General features: G+C 41.8%; 1 protein-coding gene across 1 annotated transcript in view; it reads left to right on the forward strand.

The window, feature by feature from the left end:
• LOC132831517 (glutamate receptor ionotropic, NMDA 2B-like) overlaps window positions 1-12,840 on the forward strand; it is a 407,508-nt gene that overhangs the window by 342,489 nt on the left and 52,179 nt on the right. The window contains exons 5-6 of the mRNA XM_060849712.1: window positions 5,127-5,241; window positions 10,604-10,809. Coding sequence (XP_060705695.1) covers window positions 5,127-5,241; window positions 10,604-10,809 — 321 coding nt within the window. The remainder of the gene's footprint in view (window positions 1-5,126; window positions 5,242-10,603; window positions 10,810-12,840) is intronic.

The following is a 12,840-nucleotide window of genomic DNA, read 5'->3' on the forward strand; positions in this document are numbered from 1 at the left end:
ATCCCATCCTCTATAACCCAACACCTTCATTCTCAATAATCTCAGTGCCTCCACCTTACCCCATTGCAAGAGCAACAACACCCTATTTTTATCTAATTCCTAATAAATTCAATCTCTCTTGTCTCGTCCAACCTCAAGAATCTCAAACTTCTGCTCCTTACCTCATCTTGCTTAATTTCAATGTTTCTTCCCTAAATCATCTCCAGTGAGCTGAATTGCCATCTCCTTGCTCCATACTCAGTTAAAGTCACCCTTCTTCACTATAACTTGCATTAACCTCAATGTCTACAACAACCCTCTGGCCTGTATAGCTTGAACTGTACCTCCCTCCCTCAGTGCTATGTAAACGCAATCCAGTTCCTTTCCTTACCCCGACCTCAACTCTACCTCCTTCTGAAAACCCATCAAACTGCATCTGATGATTCTCTTTGGAGACAGACTTCTCTTGCGGGATCTGTTAGTAAGCAATTCAGATTCCATTGTGCTGAAGGAAGTGTCCAGATTGCTGCAAGGATCTTTAAGCGTACCACAAGACATTTCTTTACTCCAAAAGCAGTGACTGGTATATCAATATTTCCGTAATCATGCAAATTGGATACAGAACTTCATGCCCAGAAATTCATATATATTGTGTCCATAAGCTGACAAAAGGACATAACATATAGTCATAGAGTCATACAGCACGGAAACAGACCCTTTGGTCCAACCAGTCCATGCCAACCATAATCCCAAACTAAACTAGTTCCACCCGCGTGCGTTGGTCCATTTCCCTCCAAACATTCCTTACTCATGTACTTATCCAAATGTCTTTTAAATGTTGTAACTTTAGTTGCATCCAACATTTTTTTCTGGAAGTTCATTCCAAACATAAACCACTCTGCGTAAAACAACTGTCATGCATGTCTTTTTTAAATCATTCTCCTCTCACCTTAAAAATATGTGCCCTAGTCTTGAAATCCACCACCTTAGGGAAAAGACACCTGTCACTCACCTTATCTATACTCCTCATGATTTTATAAACCTCTAGACATGCCGATGAAAAATGTCCCCGCCTTATAACCCAAACTCTACATTCTCAGCAACTTCCTGGAAAATCTTTTCTGAACCCTCTCTAGCTTAATACCCTTGCTATAACAGGGCAACCAGTATGTCAGAAGGGGCCTCACCAACATCCTGTACAACCTCAACATAACGTCCCAATTTCTGTACTGAAAGGTCTGAGCAATGAAGGCAAGAATGCTAAACCACCTTATTTATCAATTCTGTCAAAATAGACAAATTCACACACTTCCCCATCGCACACATTTGCTCAATCCTTGCCACTCACAACCTACCTATATGCATTTATAGGCTGCTGATGCCCTCTTCCCAACTCACTTTTCTATCTATTTTGTGTCAGCAGCAAATTTAGTCACCATACCTTTGATCCCTTCATCCAAGTAATTGGTATACATTGTAAAGAGTTGAAGTCCCAGCACCCATGACATCCTGTCAGTCTACTTCCCTTAGCCATATTATTCCAACACCATGAGTTCTTACTTTCCACGATAACCTTTACCTAGCACCTTATCAAATGCCTTCGGGAAATCTAAATACAATAAGGGGCGGTGAAGGCCTTAGGTGTTATCACTGGACTGTTAATCCAGAGACCCAAGTAATGTTTAAATCCTGCCATGGCAGATGGCGGAATTTGATTAAATAAATATCTGGAATTAAGAGTCTAATGAATCCATTGTAGACCGTCAGGAACAACCCATCTAGTTCACTAATGTCCTTTAGGGAAGGAAGCTGCCATCCTTACCTGATCTGGACTACATGTGACTCCAGACCCACAGCAATGTGGTTGACTCTTAACTGCCCTCTGGGCAATGAATGCTGACCTAGCAAGCAATACCCTCATCCCATGAATGATTTTTTTAAAAAGTCCACTAGTTCCCCTTTGTCTACATCACATGTTAATTCTTCGAAGAACTCCAATAAATTAGTCAAACATGATTTCCCTTTGACAAAACAATGTTAAGTCTGCCTGATTACCTTGAATTTATTCAAGTTCTCTGCCATATGTCTTTAATAATAGCTTCTAACATTATAGCTGTGATGGATGTTAGGTTTACTGGCCTGCAGTTTCCTACTTTACATCCCTCCATTTCTGAATGAGGAGTTACATCAGCAATTTTCTGATTTAAAGGAACCTTCCCTGAATCAAATGAGTTTTGGAAATTATTATAACCAACACATCAGTGATTTTGCTGTCTACTTCTTTTAAGACCCCTGGAATGAAATGGAATATGTGTGTGGTAGTCCCTTAGAATGAAGATGATGCTTACTAACGTAGGGACGCTGTTGTGCTGTGACTACCATACATTTCTGGATGACAAAGAAATCTCGTGCGCTTACAGCCAGCCAAAGGATTTGCAGATTGAAAAGAAACCTTTTTGGCTGTGTTACGAAGTGCATTCCATAGATATGAAGTCCTGAAACAGGTATTGAACTCTGAGTTTCTGGCCCAGAGGCAGATTAGATTCCTTCGGCTCAACAAGTTCACACCGACACTCCAGAGAGTAACCCATCCACCTACTAATGCACCTGTGACTATGGGCAATTTAACATGGCCAATTCACCTGGCCCGCACATCTTTGGACTGTGGGAGGAAACCGGAGCACCCGGAGGAAGCCCACACAGATACTGGGGGAATGTGCAAACTCACGCAGACAGTTGCCCAAAGCTGGAATCGAACCCAGGTCCCTAGTGCTGCAAAGCAGCTGTGCTAACCACTGAGCCACACTCTGCACAGACACACAAGAGAACAGAACTTGTAGTAGTAAATTGTAACCTCAATCACTCCGGGAGAATGGGTTGGTTTGGGTTCAGGTCAGATATGTGAGTTTACTCTCCAGTCTTCGTTGGGTATAAGTTCAGATAGGTTGGAGATTGGCTGTGTGCCCAAACCTAGCTCATTCCATTGATGAAGTCAAAAGATACCCCAAGGAGATTCTCAGTGGCAATGACTGCTTCATGGAACTTCCATAATTTCTCCGTCTACAGCTTTGCACTTTGGGAACACTTTTCCATGTGTATTACATGGACATTAATGGTGGCTCAGTGCATTCTCAACTGAATCAGAAAGTTGGGGGCTTCTAACCTCAAACCAGAATCTGAGGACAAAATCCAGGCTGACACACTGACTGCTGCACTGAGGGAGTACTACACTGTTAGAGGAAGCAGTCATTTGAGTGAAACATTAAATCTTCTGCCTTCTCAGCTGGGCTGTACAGATCCCATTCTACAATTGCAGGAAAGTTAGACCTGTGTCCTGATGATTATTTATCCCTCAATCGACTGGTTAACAGGAGACAATAATTTTACTGTCAGTGAAAGCTTTGTATGTGCCAATTGCCTGTTACATTTCATGTTGAATGGAAAGTATTAGGTACATTCAAAATCTGTGGAAAACATAATTTTGAATACAAGTCTTTCTCCACCACTGTAAATTATGAGGCAGGAAAATTCTGTGTGAGTCAACCTTTCTCAGTCCTAACTTGTATTCCATGAAAGTCAAACCCTTCAACACAGGGAACAACTTGGTCATTTGTCAGGGAATCACCTAATTTCTTGAAATGAGATGATTCACTCGATTGCCTTTCCTAAGTTGACTGCGATCTGGTCACATCTGTAAGGATATAACGAAATAGTGTTTGCTTTCTTTCTGAGACATTTGTCCCTTCAATGGGCTGAATGGCCTACTCCTGTTTCTGTGTTTCTATTGTAGAGGGTTGTAGTGACGGGATGGGTTAAAGGTATTAAAGTGTTTGACCAGTGAAGATCGGGAATGGTGGGTAGGCTTGATGGACTGAATGACCTATTCCTATTCCTGTTGTTCTGTAATTGTTTTGTATATTCCAGCACTATAATCTTCCTCAGTGTATCTGCCATTTGTTAGGGTTTAATTATTCTATATGAGGAGGCAATATTTGAATATTCCATCAACTACAGGAAATTTATTTACAGATACGTTCTTCAGTGCATAGCACAAGTGGCAATATTTGGAAAATCAAACTTGTGATACGAGTTCAGATGGTGTGGGGCCACTGTTGAACACATTGATTTGTTCTTTTTACTTGCTGTTTAATGTAACTCCTGGATCATGTTCTCTTGATGCTCATTTCTGTATCTGCTCAGCACTCAGTATAATTTTTAAACTATATCCCCAGATTACAATTTGGTGTAATTTCAATTTCTCCTGTAATTCAAAAGATGGAAGGTTTTGGGAATAGCTGCAGTTATGGTTACTGGAAGCTTGTGTCCGACTGCATTCTATGTTTTGAGTTTCAAGTATCATTGAAAAGGATGAAGCCTTTTGACCCTGTCACAGAAAATGGATTATATTGTCGTGCTCTGCTCCTTAAGCATGGACTAATGTGCAATTGAGCGTAGCCTCTGTAAAGGTGGAGTGGAGGGACTAGAATCACAGGCCTCCTTTTATTAATTTTGAGCTTTTAATGATGTGGAGATTGTCATCATGTGTGAATTTTCCAGGTTGGCAAGTTATGCATAACATTACCTTGCAATTCTCTCAGTACATCTCTTTGCCTCTCCACTTCCCTCTCATCCTTTTAAAATTTTCCTTATAATCCACTTTATTGACCATCTTTTGACCACATCTCGCAACGCCTCCTCCCTTTGTCCAGTGTCAAATTCTCTGTCTGACTACTCCTCTGCAAAACGCCTCCGGATGGTTTATATTCTACAGCCCAGATGCAATACAAATGCAAGTTTTAGTTGTGTGGGGCAGGCCACTGTCTAACCTATGGTGCCACTAAAGGCAGGTGCTATAATAATTGATGCATATTCAACCTTGCACATTTGAGCATTTCGAATGGGATATTACTGAATACAGTTGGCTCTTGAATGCCCTGAAAATAACATCACACAGTCAGGCAGTGAATGCTAACTGCAAGTATAAACCTTAAGAGGAACCAACCCACAGGTTTCTCTATTGAGTAATGGTTTCTTTTCAGAGCTTCTAATTGTAGTGTTTTGTTAAGCACCTAGTGATGACTGACAATAAACAGAGGCAACTCCGCATTCTCGACATTAATCTCCAGCTTCTCTTCTATTTTTTGCAGATACCTTATGAATGTAAGCTTCGAGGGAAGAAACCTTTCCTTCAGTGAAGACGGGTACCAGATGCATCCCAAATTAGTTATTATCTTACTCAACAAAGAGCGAGTCTGGGAGAAGGTAAAGACGTTCAGGGGGCTTTCTTTGCAAGGAATATTTAATGCATGCATTTGTGTTGTGTGAAATTCTTTGACATAATAATGCAGCAAAAATGCCATGCACAACTTGTCCAGCCTATCCTATGCACCCACCAGCTTAGCCACTAACAGCAAATACAAGTTGCTGAGGAATGACCCTATCCATAGTTGTAATTGGAAATCTTCATGATTATTGTATAAAATCTCCTGCTCCTCCAGTCAGCATCACCCGAAACTAATGCAGCTTTCCACTTGTAATCCTCCAGTGAACCCATTGTTTTAACTGAATATTTAGTCACTTCACCTCATGTCAGCTTGAAATAAGATCAGCAAGTTCCGGCAATGTGTCTATTGAATGAGAAACAGGGCTAACAGGGTGGTACAGTCGCTCAGTGGTTAGCACTGCTGCCTCAGAGTGCCAGGGACCTGGGTTTGATTTCACCGTTAGGTGACTGTTTGTGTGAAGTTTGCATATTCACCCTGTGTCTGTATGGGTTTCCTTTGGGTGCTGCAGTTTCCTCCCACTGTCCAAAGATGTGCAAGTTAGGAGGATTGGCCATGGGAAATTGCCCATAGTGTTCAGGGATGACCAGATTAGGTGGATTAGCAACGGGAATTATGGATCTGGGTGGGGTATTCTTTGGAGGGTGGACTTGATGGGCTGAATGGACTGCTTCCACACTATACGGGTTTTATGATAATATTTCCAGCCCGGTTTGTTTCATGTTGACTTTTAGTTTGGCATCCACGTGCCACAGCAACACAGTGCCATAGTTTTGAATAGAGCACAAAAGGAGGACTTTTGATCTGGTGTATCTGCTCCAAGCTCTCTGCAAGAGCACCTCATCTCATCTCACTCGCCCATGGCTCTGAGAATCTTTTCTCCTCAGGTAATCACCCAATTCCACTTGAAAACCATGACTGAATCTTCCTCTTCTACATTCTCAGATGACACATTCCAGATCCTAACCACTCACTATGAAAAATAAATGTCTCTCCTTCTTTTGTCAATCACTTCGAGCCAGTGCCATCTGATTTTAGACTCTTCTGCCAATCAGAACAGTTTCTATTTCTCCAATCTATCCACTTTCCTCATGATAATATCAAATCTTGCCAAATCTTGTCTCAACCTTCTGTTCTTTAGAAGCACAGTTCCTGGCTTTGCCAAAGTATCCATGTAACTGAAATCTCTCAGACCCAGTACGATCCTCATAAATCTTTTCTGTCATCTCACAAACACGGTCACATTCTTCCCAAATTGTGGTGCCCAGAATTGGACATGATATTCCAGTTAAGGCCAGACCAAAGTTTCATAAAGACTCACCATAGCTTTCCTGTTTGTACAGTATACCTCTATTTATAAAATCTTGGACTGCGCATATCTTAAACTGCACTCCCTCCCCTGCCACCTTCACCACGTTATAAGGTTCATAAGTAGACCATTCGACCCCTCATACCTACCCCACCATTCAATAAGTTCACGTCTGATCTGATTACTCCACACGGGGCAAATGATTTACACAGAAGGTGCTTCACACGTGGAATGAACGTCCTGAAGAAGTGGTGGATGTGGGTATCATCGCAATATTTAATAGGTATCTGGATAAGTACATGAATTGGAAAGGTTTGGTGGGATATGGGCCAGGAGCAGGCAGCTGGGTCTAGTTTAGTTTAGGGTTATGTTTGGCATGGACTGGTTGGACCGAAGGGTCTGTTTCCGTCTGTATGATTCTATAACTCCTGTCTATGCCCGATAACATTTCACCCCTTTGCATAGCCAGAATCTATTGCCTTTGCCTAAAACTGTATTCAAAGACTCTGCTTTCACTCACTTTTGAGGAAGAGAATTCTAAAGCTTCATTGTTTAAAAATTAGATGCCGTTCATTTTTAAACAATGACCCCTAGATCTAGATTCTCCCACCAGTGAAAATAACCTCATCATAGCCACCCTGTGAAGATCCTTTAAATTGCTTTTTATCCTTCTCAACACCAGCACATTCAGAGTGGGTAGCTGCAATAACATTTCATGCCAATTAAATGCCGCCAGGTTGATTGTTTTAATCAAGTGGTTATTTTTTGGAAGCATTTCCAGAATAGAAACAAGACTTTATTGTGGGTTGGAGTGTTTATTAAATAAGATACTGTTCATTGAGATGATTAGCTGCATCGTCTCCATACACAATGCAGACGTAAGATAAATTAACGAGAACCTTTACAACTTCCCAAATGCCAATCTGTTAAATACTCATCTAAATGGGTGAGCTTGACAGCTCGTTAGTCAATAACTAACTGACTCAGATCTGTGCTGATGTATAAAGACCTTGTGTGAGACTTTTAAACAGCCATATATATGAGTTGTTTTCTGAACGATGGTTTCCACATGCAACGCATCAGCAGAGAGATGTCAAACAGGTGAACGTTTCTGGTCCACCTCCATCAGATCACCCTTCAATCTTCTAAACTCAAAAGGAATGGAAGTCACACTTAAGCATGCTATCCTCATAACGTAACTCTCTACATCCCTCTAAGTCAGTTGTGATACTAATTTGAGGTTCTGTTTACCTGTCCAGGTGTATAATAAAAATATTATGGCAATTTTCAAATTGCAAGGGTGAGAGAGGATTTCTATCCAACATTGATCCCTCAACCAGTGCAACAAATATGGATTAAATGACACTTTTTAATGGAAATGTATTGTGTGCAGAACTGTTGTTCTTTTTGGCAGCTCACACTCACTTTGAGGCATTAAAATCAAAACCCAAATAAATCCAAGGAGAGGCCATTCAGCCCACTCTACCTGTTCTATTACTGGGCAAAAGGGAGGTCTGCAGATGCTGGAGATCAGAGTCGAGAGTGTGGTGCTGGAAAAGCACAGCAGGTGAAGCAGCATCTGAGGAGCAGGAGAATCAACATTTCCGGCTTGAAGGGCTTTTGTCCAAGATGTCGATTCTCCTGCTCCTTGGATGCTGCCTCACCTGCTGTGCTTTTCCAGAACACACTCTCGACTCTGTTCTATTACTGCCTCTTCAGCTGGAGCTGTCTACATTAATCCCTTTCTAAAATACTTCTTCATATAATTTTGTTTCTGTTTCTTGTCCGGCCTAATTTTTTTCAATGGCCATGTGTCTTAAAGCATCCTGTGTGATTTTAACATAGAAAATAATAGCAGGAAAAGGCCGTTCATCCGTTAGAGCCAAATTTTCCATTCAGTATGACTGTGGCTGATCATCTAACCCAGTCCCCTGTTCCCACTTTCATTTCATATCCTTTGACCCCTCCAGCCCTAAGGATTATATCTAACTCCTTCTCAAAAACATTCAATGTTTTGGTCTCAACTGTTTCTTGTGGCAGATAATTTCACAGAGTCAGTGGCAGATGGAATTTAATTTAGATAAATGTAAGGTGTTTCATTTTGGAAAGGCAAACCAGGGTAGGACTTATACACTTAATGGTAAGGTCCTGGGGAGTGTTGTCGATCAAAGCAACAGGTTTGTGCAGGTTCATAATTCCTTGAAAGTGGAATCGCAGGTAGGCAGGATGGTGAAGAAGACATTTGGTACGCATGTCTTATTGGTCAGTGCATTGAGTATAGGAGTTGGGTGATCATGTTGTGGCTGTACAAGACATTGGTTAGGCCACCTTTGGAAAACGGCATTCAATTCTGACCTGCATAATAGAGGAAACTCGTTGTTAAATTTGAAAGGATGCAAAAAAGATTTAGCAGGATGTTGCCAGGGTTGATGGGTTTGAGTTTTATGGGAGGCTAAATAGGCTGGGGCTTATTTCCCTGCAGTATTAGAGACTGAGAGGTTATCTTATAGAGGTTTATATAATAAAGTATTTTTCCCAAGATGGGGGAGTCTAGTACTAGAGGGCATAGGGCCAAGAGTGTGGTGCTGGAAAAGCACAGCAGATCAGGCAGCATCCGAGGAGCAGGAGAATCAACACTTTGGGCATAAGTCCTTCATCAGGAATAGAGGGCATAGTTTTAGATGAAAGGGACAGGATTTAAAAAAGGGCCTGAGGGGCATTTTTCATGCAGAGGGTGGTGCATGTATGGAATGAGTTGCCAGAGGAAGTGGTGGAAGCTGATACAATTGCAATATTTAAAAGGCACCTGGATGAGTATATGAATAGGAAAGATTTAGATGGATATGGGCCAAAGGCTGTCAAATGAGACTAGATTAATTTAGGATATCTGATTGTCATTGTCAAGTTGGACTGAAGGATCTGTTTCCATGCTGTACAACTCTATGATTCTATGACTTTGGGTGAAGAAATTTCTCCTCATCTCAGTCCTCAATGGCGTACCCTACATCCTTAGACAGTGACCCCTTGTTCTGGGCTCCCTGGGCCTTAAGAACATCACTTACCTGCATTTACCCTGTCTGATACTATTGACATTTATAGGTTTCTCACCCTCTGTACAAATAAACGTCTTCCAAATGTTTGCAGTGACTGCCAGTTCTGGTAAAAAACTGAAAGTCTCACCTTCCCTCATGCTGTCTGACCAGCTGAGTCTTTACAACAATTTCCTTTCTGCTGCAAAGCTGTGGGTCAATCAGAGTTCAGATGGACCATCCTTTAATATATTTTCATTAACATACCATGGAAACTTTCATGTGACATGCCAAATGCGACAGGGTGGCCCAGTGGTTCAGTGGCCAGCACTGCCTCCTCATGACCCCAGAGATCCAGGTTGGATTCCAGCCTTGGGAGGCAGTCTGTGAGGAGTTTGCACCTTCTCCCCATGTCTGCCTGCATTTCTGTTGGGTGCTCTGGTTTCCTCCCAAAGTCCAAAGATGTGTAGGTTAGGTGGACTGGCCATGCTAAATTTCCCATTGGTGTCCAAGGATGTGTGGGTTAGCCATGGGAAATGCAGTGTTATGGGAATAGGGTTGGGTTTTGTGGATGGTGGTGGGCTTGGGTGAAATGTTTTTTGAAGGGTCGGTGCATACTTAATGGGCCAAATGGCCTGCTTCCACACTGTAGACATTCTATGATTCTGAGCCTCAAAATGACACAAATGTGAAAGGATTCTGAATGTGCTATATCCCAATGGGACATCTTTTCCTGCAATGCCACATCTGGCATGATTATCTGACCATTAATGGCTCAGGGCATGGTAATGTTGTTAAATTACTGGATGAATAATATACAAAACAGTAAGTTCAAACTGCACAATTACAGGTCTAGCCAAAGAATGAGTCTCATAGGGAACACCCTATGAGACTCAATTGACCAGCCGGTGATTCTGGTGACCACCATTTGCCATGTGCCCTCACTTGGGTGTTGCTTATTTGCCTGTTGTTTTGCTCATCAGTCCATGTTTGTTTCTCTCCAGGTCGGGAAATGGGAGGCAAAGAGGTTGACCATGAAGTACCATGTTTGGCCCCGGTACTACTTGTTCTCAGAATCGGAGGAGGAGGATGACCACTTGAGCATCGTCACGCTGGAGGAAGCGCCGTTTGTCATCGTGGAGGATGTCGACTCACTGAGTGGAACGTGCATGAGAAACACAGTGCCCTGCCGGAAGCAAGTCAAAGCCATGTAAGTTTGGGCAACTTTGATGCATTTTACTTTTAGAATGATGGTTCACTAATGGGCAGAACAGACGGGTGGAGGCCTGACTTTAACAATTGTGGAGACTGAGGCAGTGTTGATAGGCAGTATAATGAGTAGCCATTCCACCTTGGTGCCAAAGGTATGTTGGGCATATGTCCCTTTGGCTGTCTGGGCCCTGATTCTCCTTGAGAGGGAGAAATTATATATATTTTCGTGTAAAATGTGTGTTGCAGATTCCTTACTCAAATAGAATCTAGGCAGGGAAGTGGAGTTGAGGATTATCATATTAACCATGTTCTCATTGAATGGCAGAGCAGACCCAATGGGCTGAATGGGCTACTTCTGCTCCTAAGTCTTATGGTCTTACAGGGTCATAATTCTTTGGGATTTTCTCCTCTAGCTAGGGCATCAAGTATTACAAAACAGAGATTGATAGATTCTTGGATACGAAGACAACTTAGGGAGATAGGAATAATATGGAAAGCTTGAATTGAGATCTTGAATGGTGGAGTCGGCTCAAAGGGCTGAATAGACTACTCCAGCTCATCTCTCTTATACTGTTACGTGATGAAATTATCAAATAAAAGGAGCACTTACACAATCAGCATTAAATCAAGGAATATGGAATGCAATTAAATTTCTCATTAGTTGTTCCATGATGTGTCTCCTAGAATCCCTTATCTCCTTGCAGCCAAGGAAGATTATCTGCACAAATGAGAGCCTTGTACCTCTGGTTGTCCTAATTTTTTTGTCAGATCTATTAATCCTGCAGATAGTTGCATCACACCCATGAAATGCAAACAGATTGGAGAAGTTTCTGCCCTCCAGGAGCAGGGAACAACTGCAGCCACTTAAAAAACCCATACGGCACAGAGACTGCTTCAGCAACAGAGCTGCCTTACAAACAGAGATAGAAAGACCACTGACCTTCCAGTACTGTGTCGTCAAGTAATGCAATGACAATGGAGACGTTCAGTAATCATGGCAATCAATTTGTCAACAAGAGGCTCAGAATGTAGACCTGTTGAAACCATTGAGGCCTAGTTTTGTCCAATCCTCCTCACTCTGCACAAACTAACCACATTCTCAATTTAAAATATTATTTTCTGAGAGAGACTGAATCTGGACCTGGAGAGAGTAGACATCTTGGGATATTGTTCCCATTCACATATGAACAGGCACAGATTTAAGGAAATTAGCAAAGGTGGCAAATGTGACAAGAGAAAAAGACTTTTCCCACAGTCAATATTTACAGTCTGGAACGCACTGCCTGACAGGAGAGGTGGAGGAGAAAGTGAGGACAGTAAATGCTGGAGCTGAGAGTCGAAAAGTGGGCTGGAAAAGCACTGCAGGTCAGGCAGCATCCCAGGAGCAAGAGAGTCAATGTTTTGGGCATAAGCGCTTCATCAGGAATGTGAGGTAGAGGCAGGTTTAATCAATACATAGATGGATGTTAGATACATTTGCAAAGACACAATTTACAGGGTCACAGGAATAAGACTAGAGAATGACATTAAGTGAGTTGCTCACATGGAGTGCCAGTGCAAACATGATGGGCCAAATGATCTTCTTTTTAATGGTTTTCATTGCATAAATCCGCAATTTTGGTTTTGAATGAATCAATGCCAACAGTTTTTACAATGAAAATGTGGATCTCATTCAATCAATTCACCAATTACTGAAATATTGATTATTATTTTAATAAAACTCACTGGACGAGAACCCAGAGGATTGGGTAAAAAACTATTTTTATGTCAGACAGACCCAAAATTGAGTTCAATAGGAAGTAAAATTGGTTGTCGGGGACGACCAAAGTTACACCAGATTCTATCAGTTTCCTGACAGAGAGGTGTGGTCAAACCTGGTCAAACTGTTTCCCAAAATTAGTTTTCCATTTATCTCCTAGATATTGAAAGGTTAACTTTCTGCTGCCTGTTCATTAGATATGGTGGCTGTATTCATTTGTAGAAAGTTGACCAGCAAGGCTAATGTTTGTTGTCCTGAGCTGAATGGATT

The sequence above is a fragment of the Hemiscyllium ocellatum genome, chromosome 33 (genome assembly GCF_020745735.1).
Source record: "Hemiscyllium ocellatum isolate sHemOce1 chromosome 33, sHemOce1.pat.X.cur, whole genome shotgun sequence".
In the NCBI taxonomy this organism is placed as follows: Eukaryota; Metazoa; Chordata; class Chondrichthyes; order Orectolobiformes; family Hemiscylliidae; genus Hemiscyllium; species Hemiscyllium ocellatum.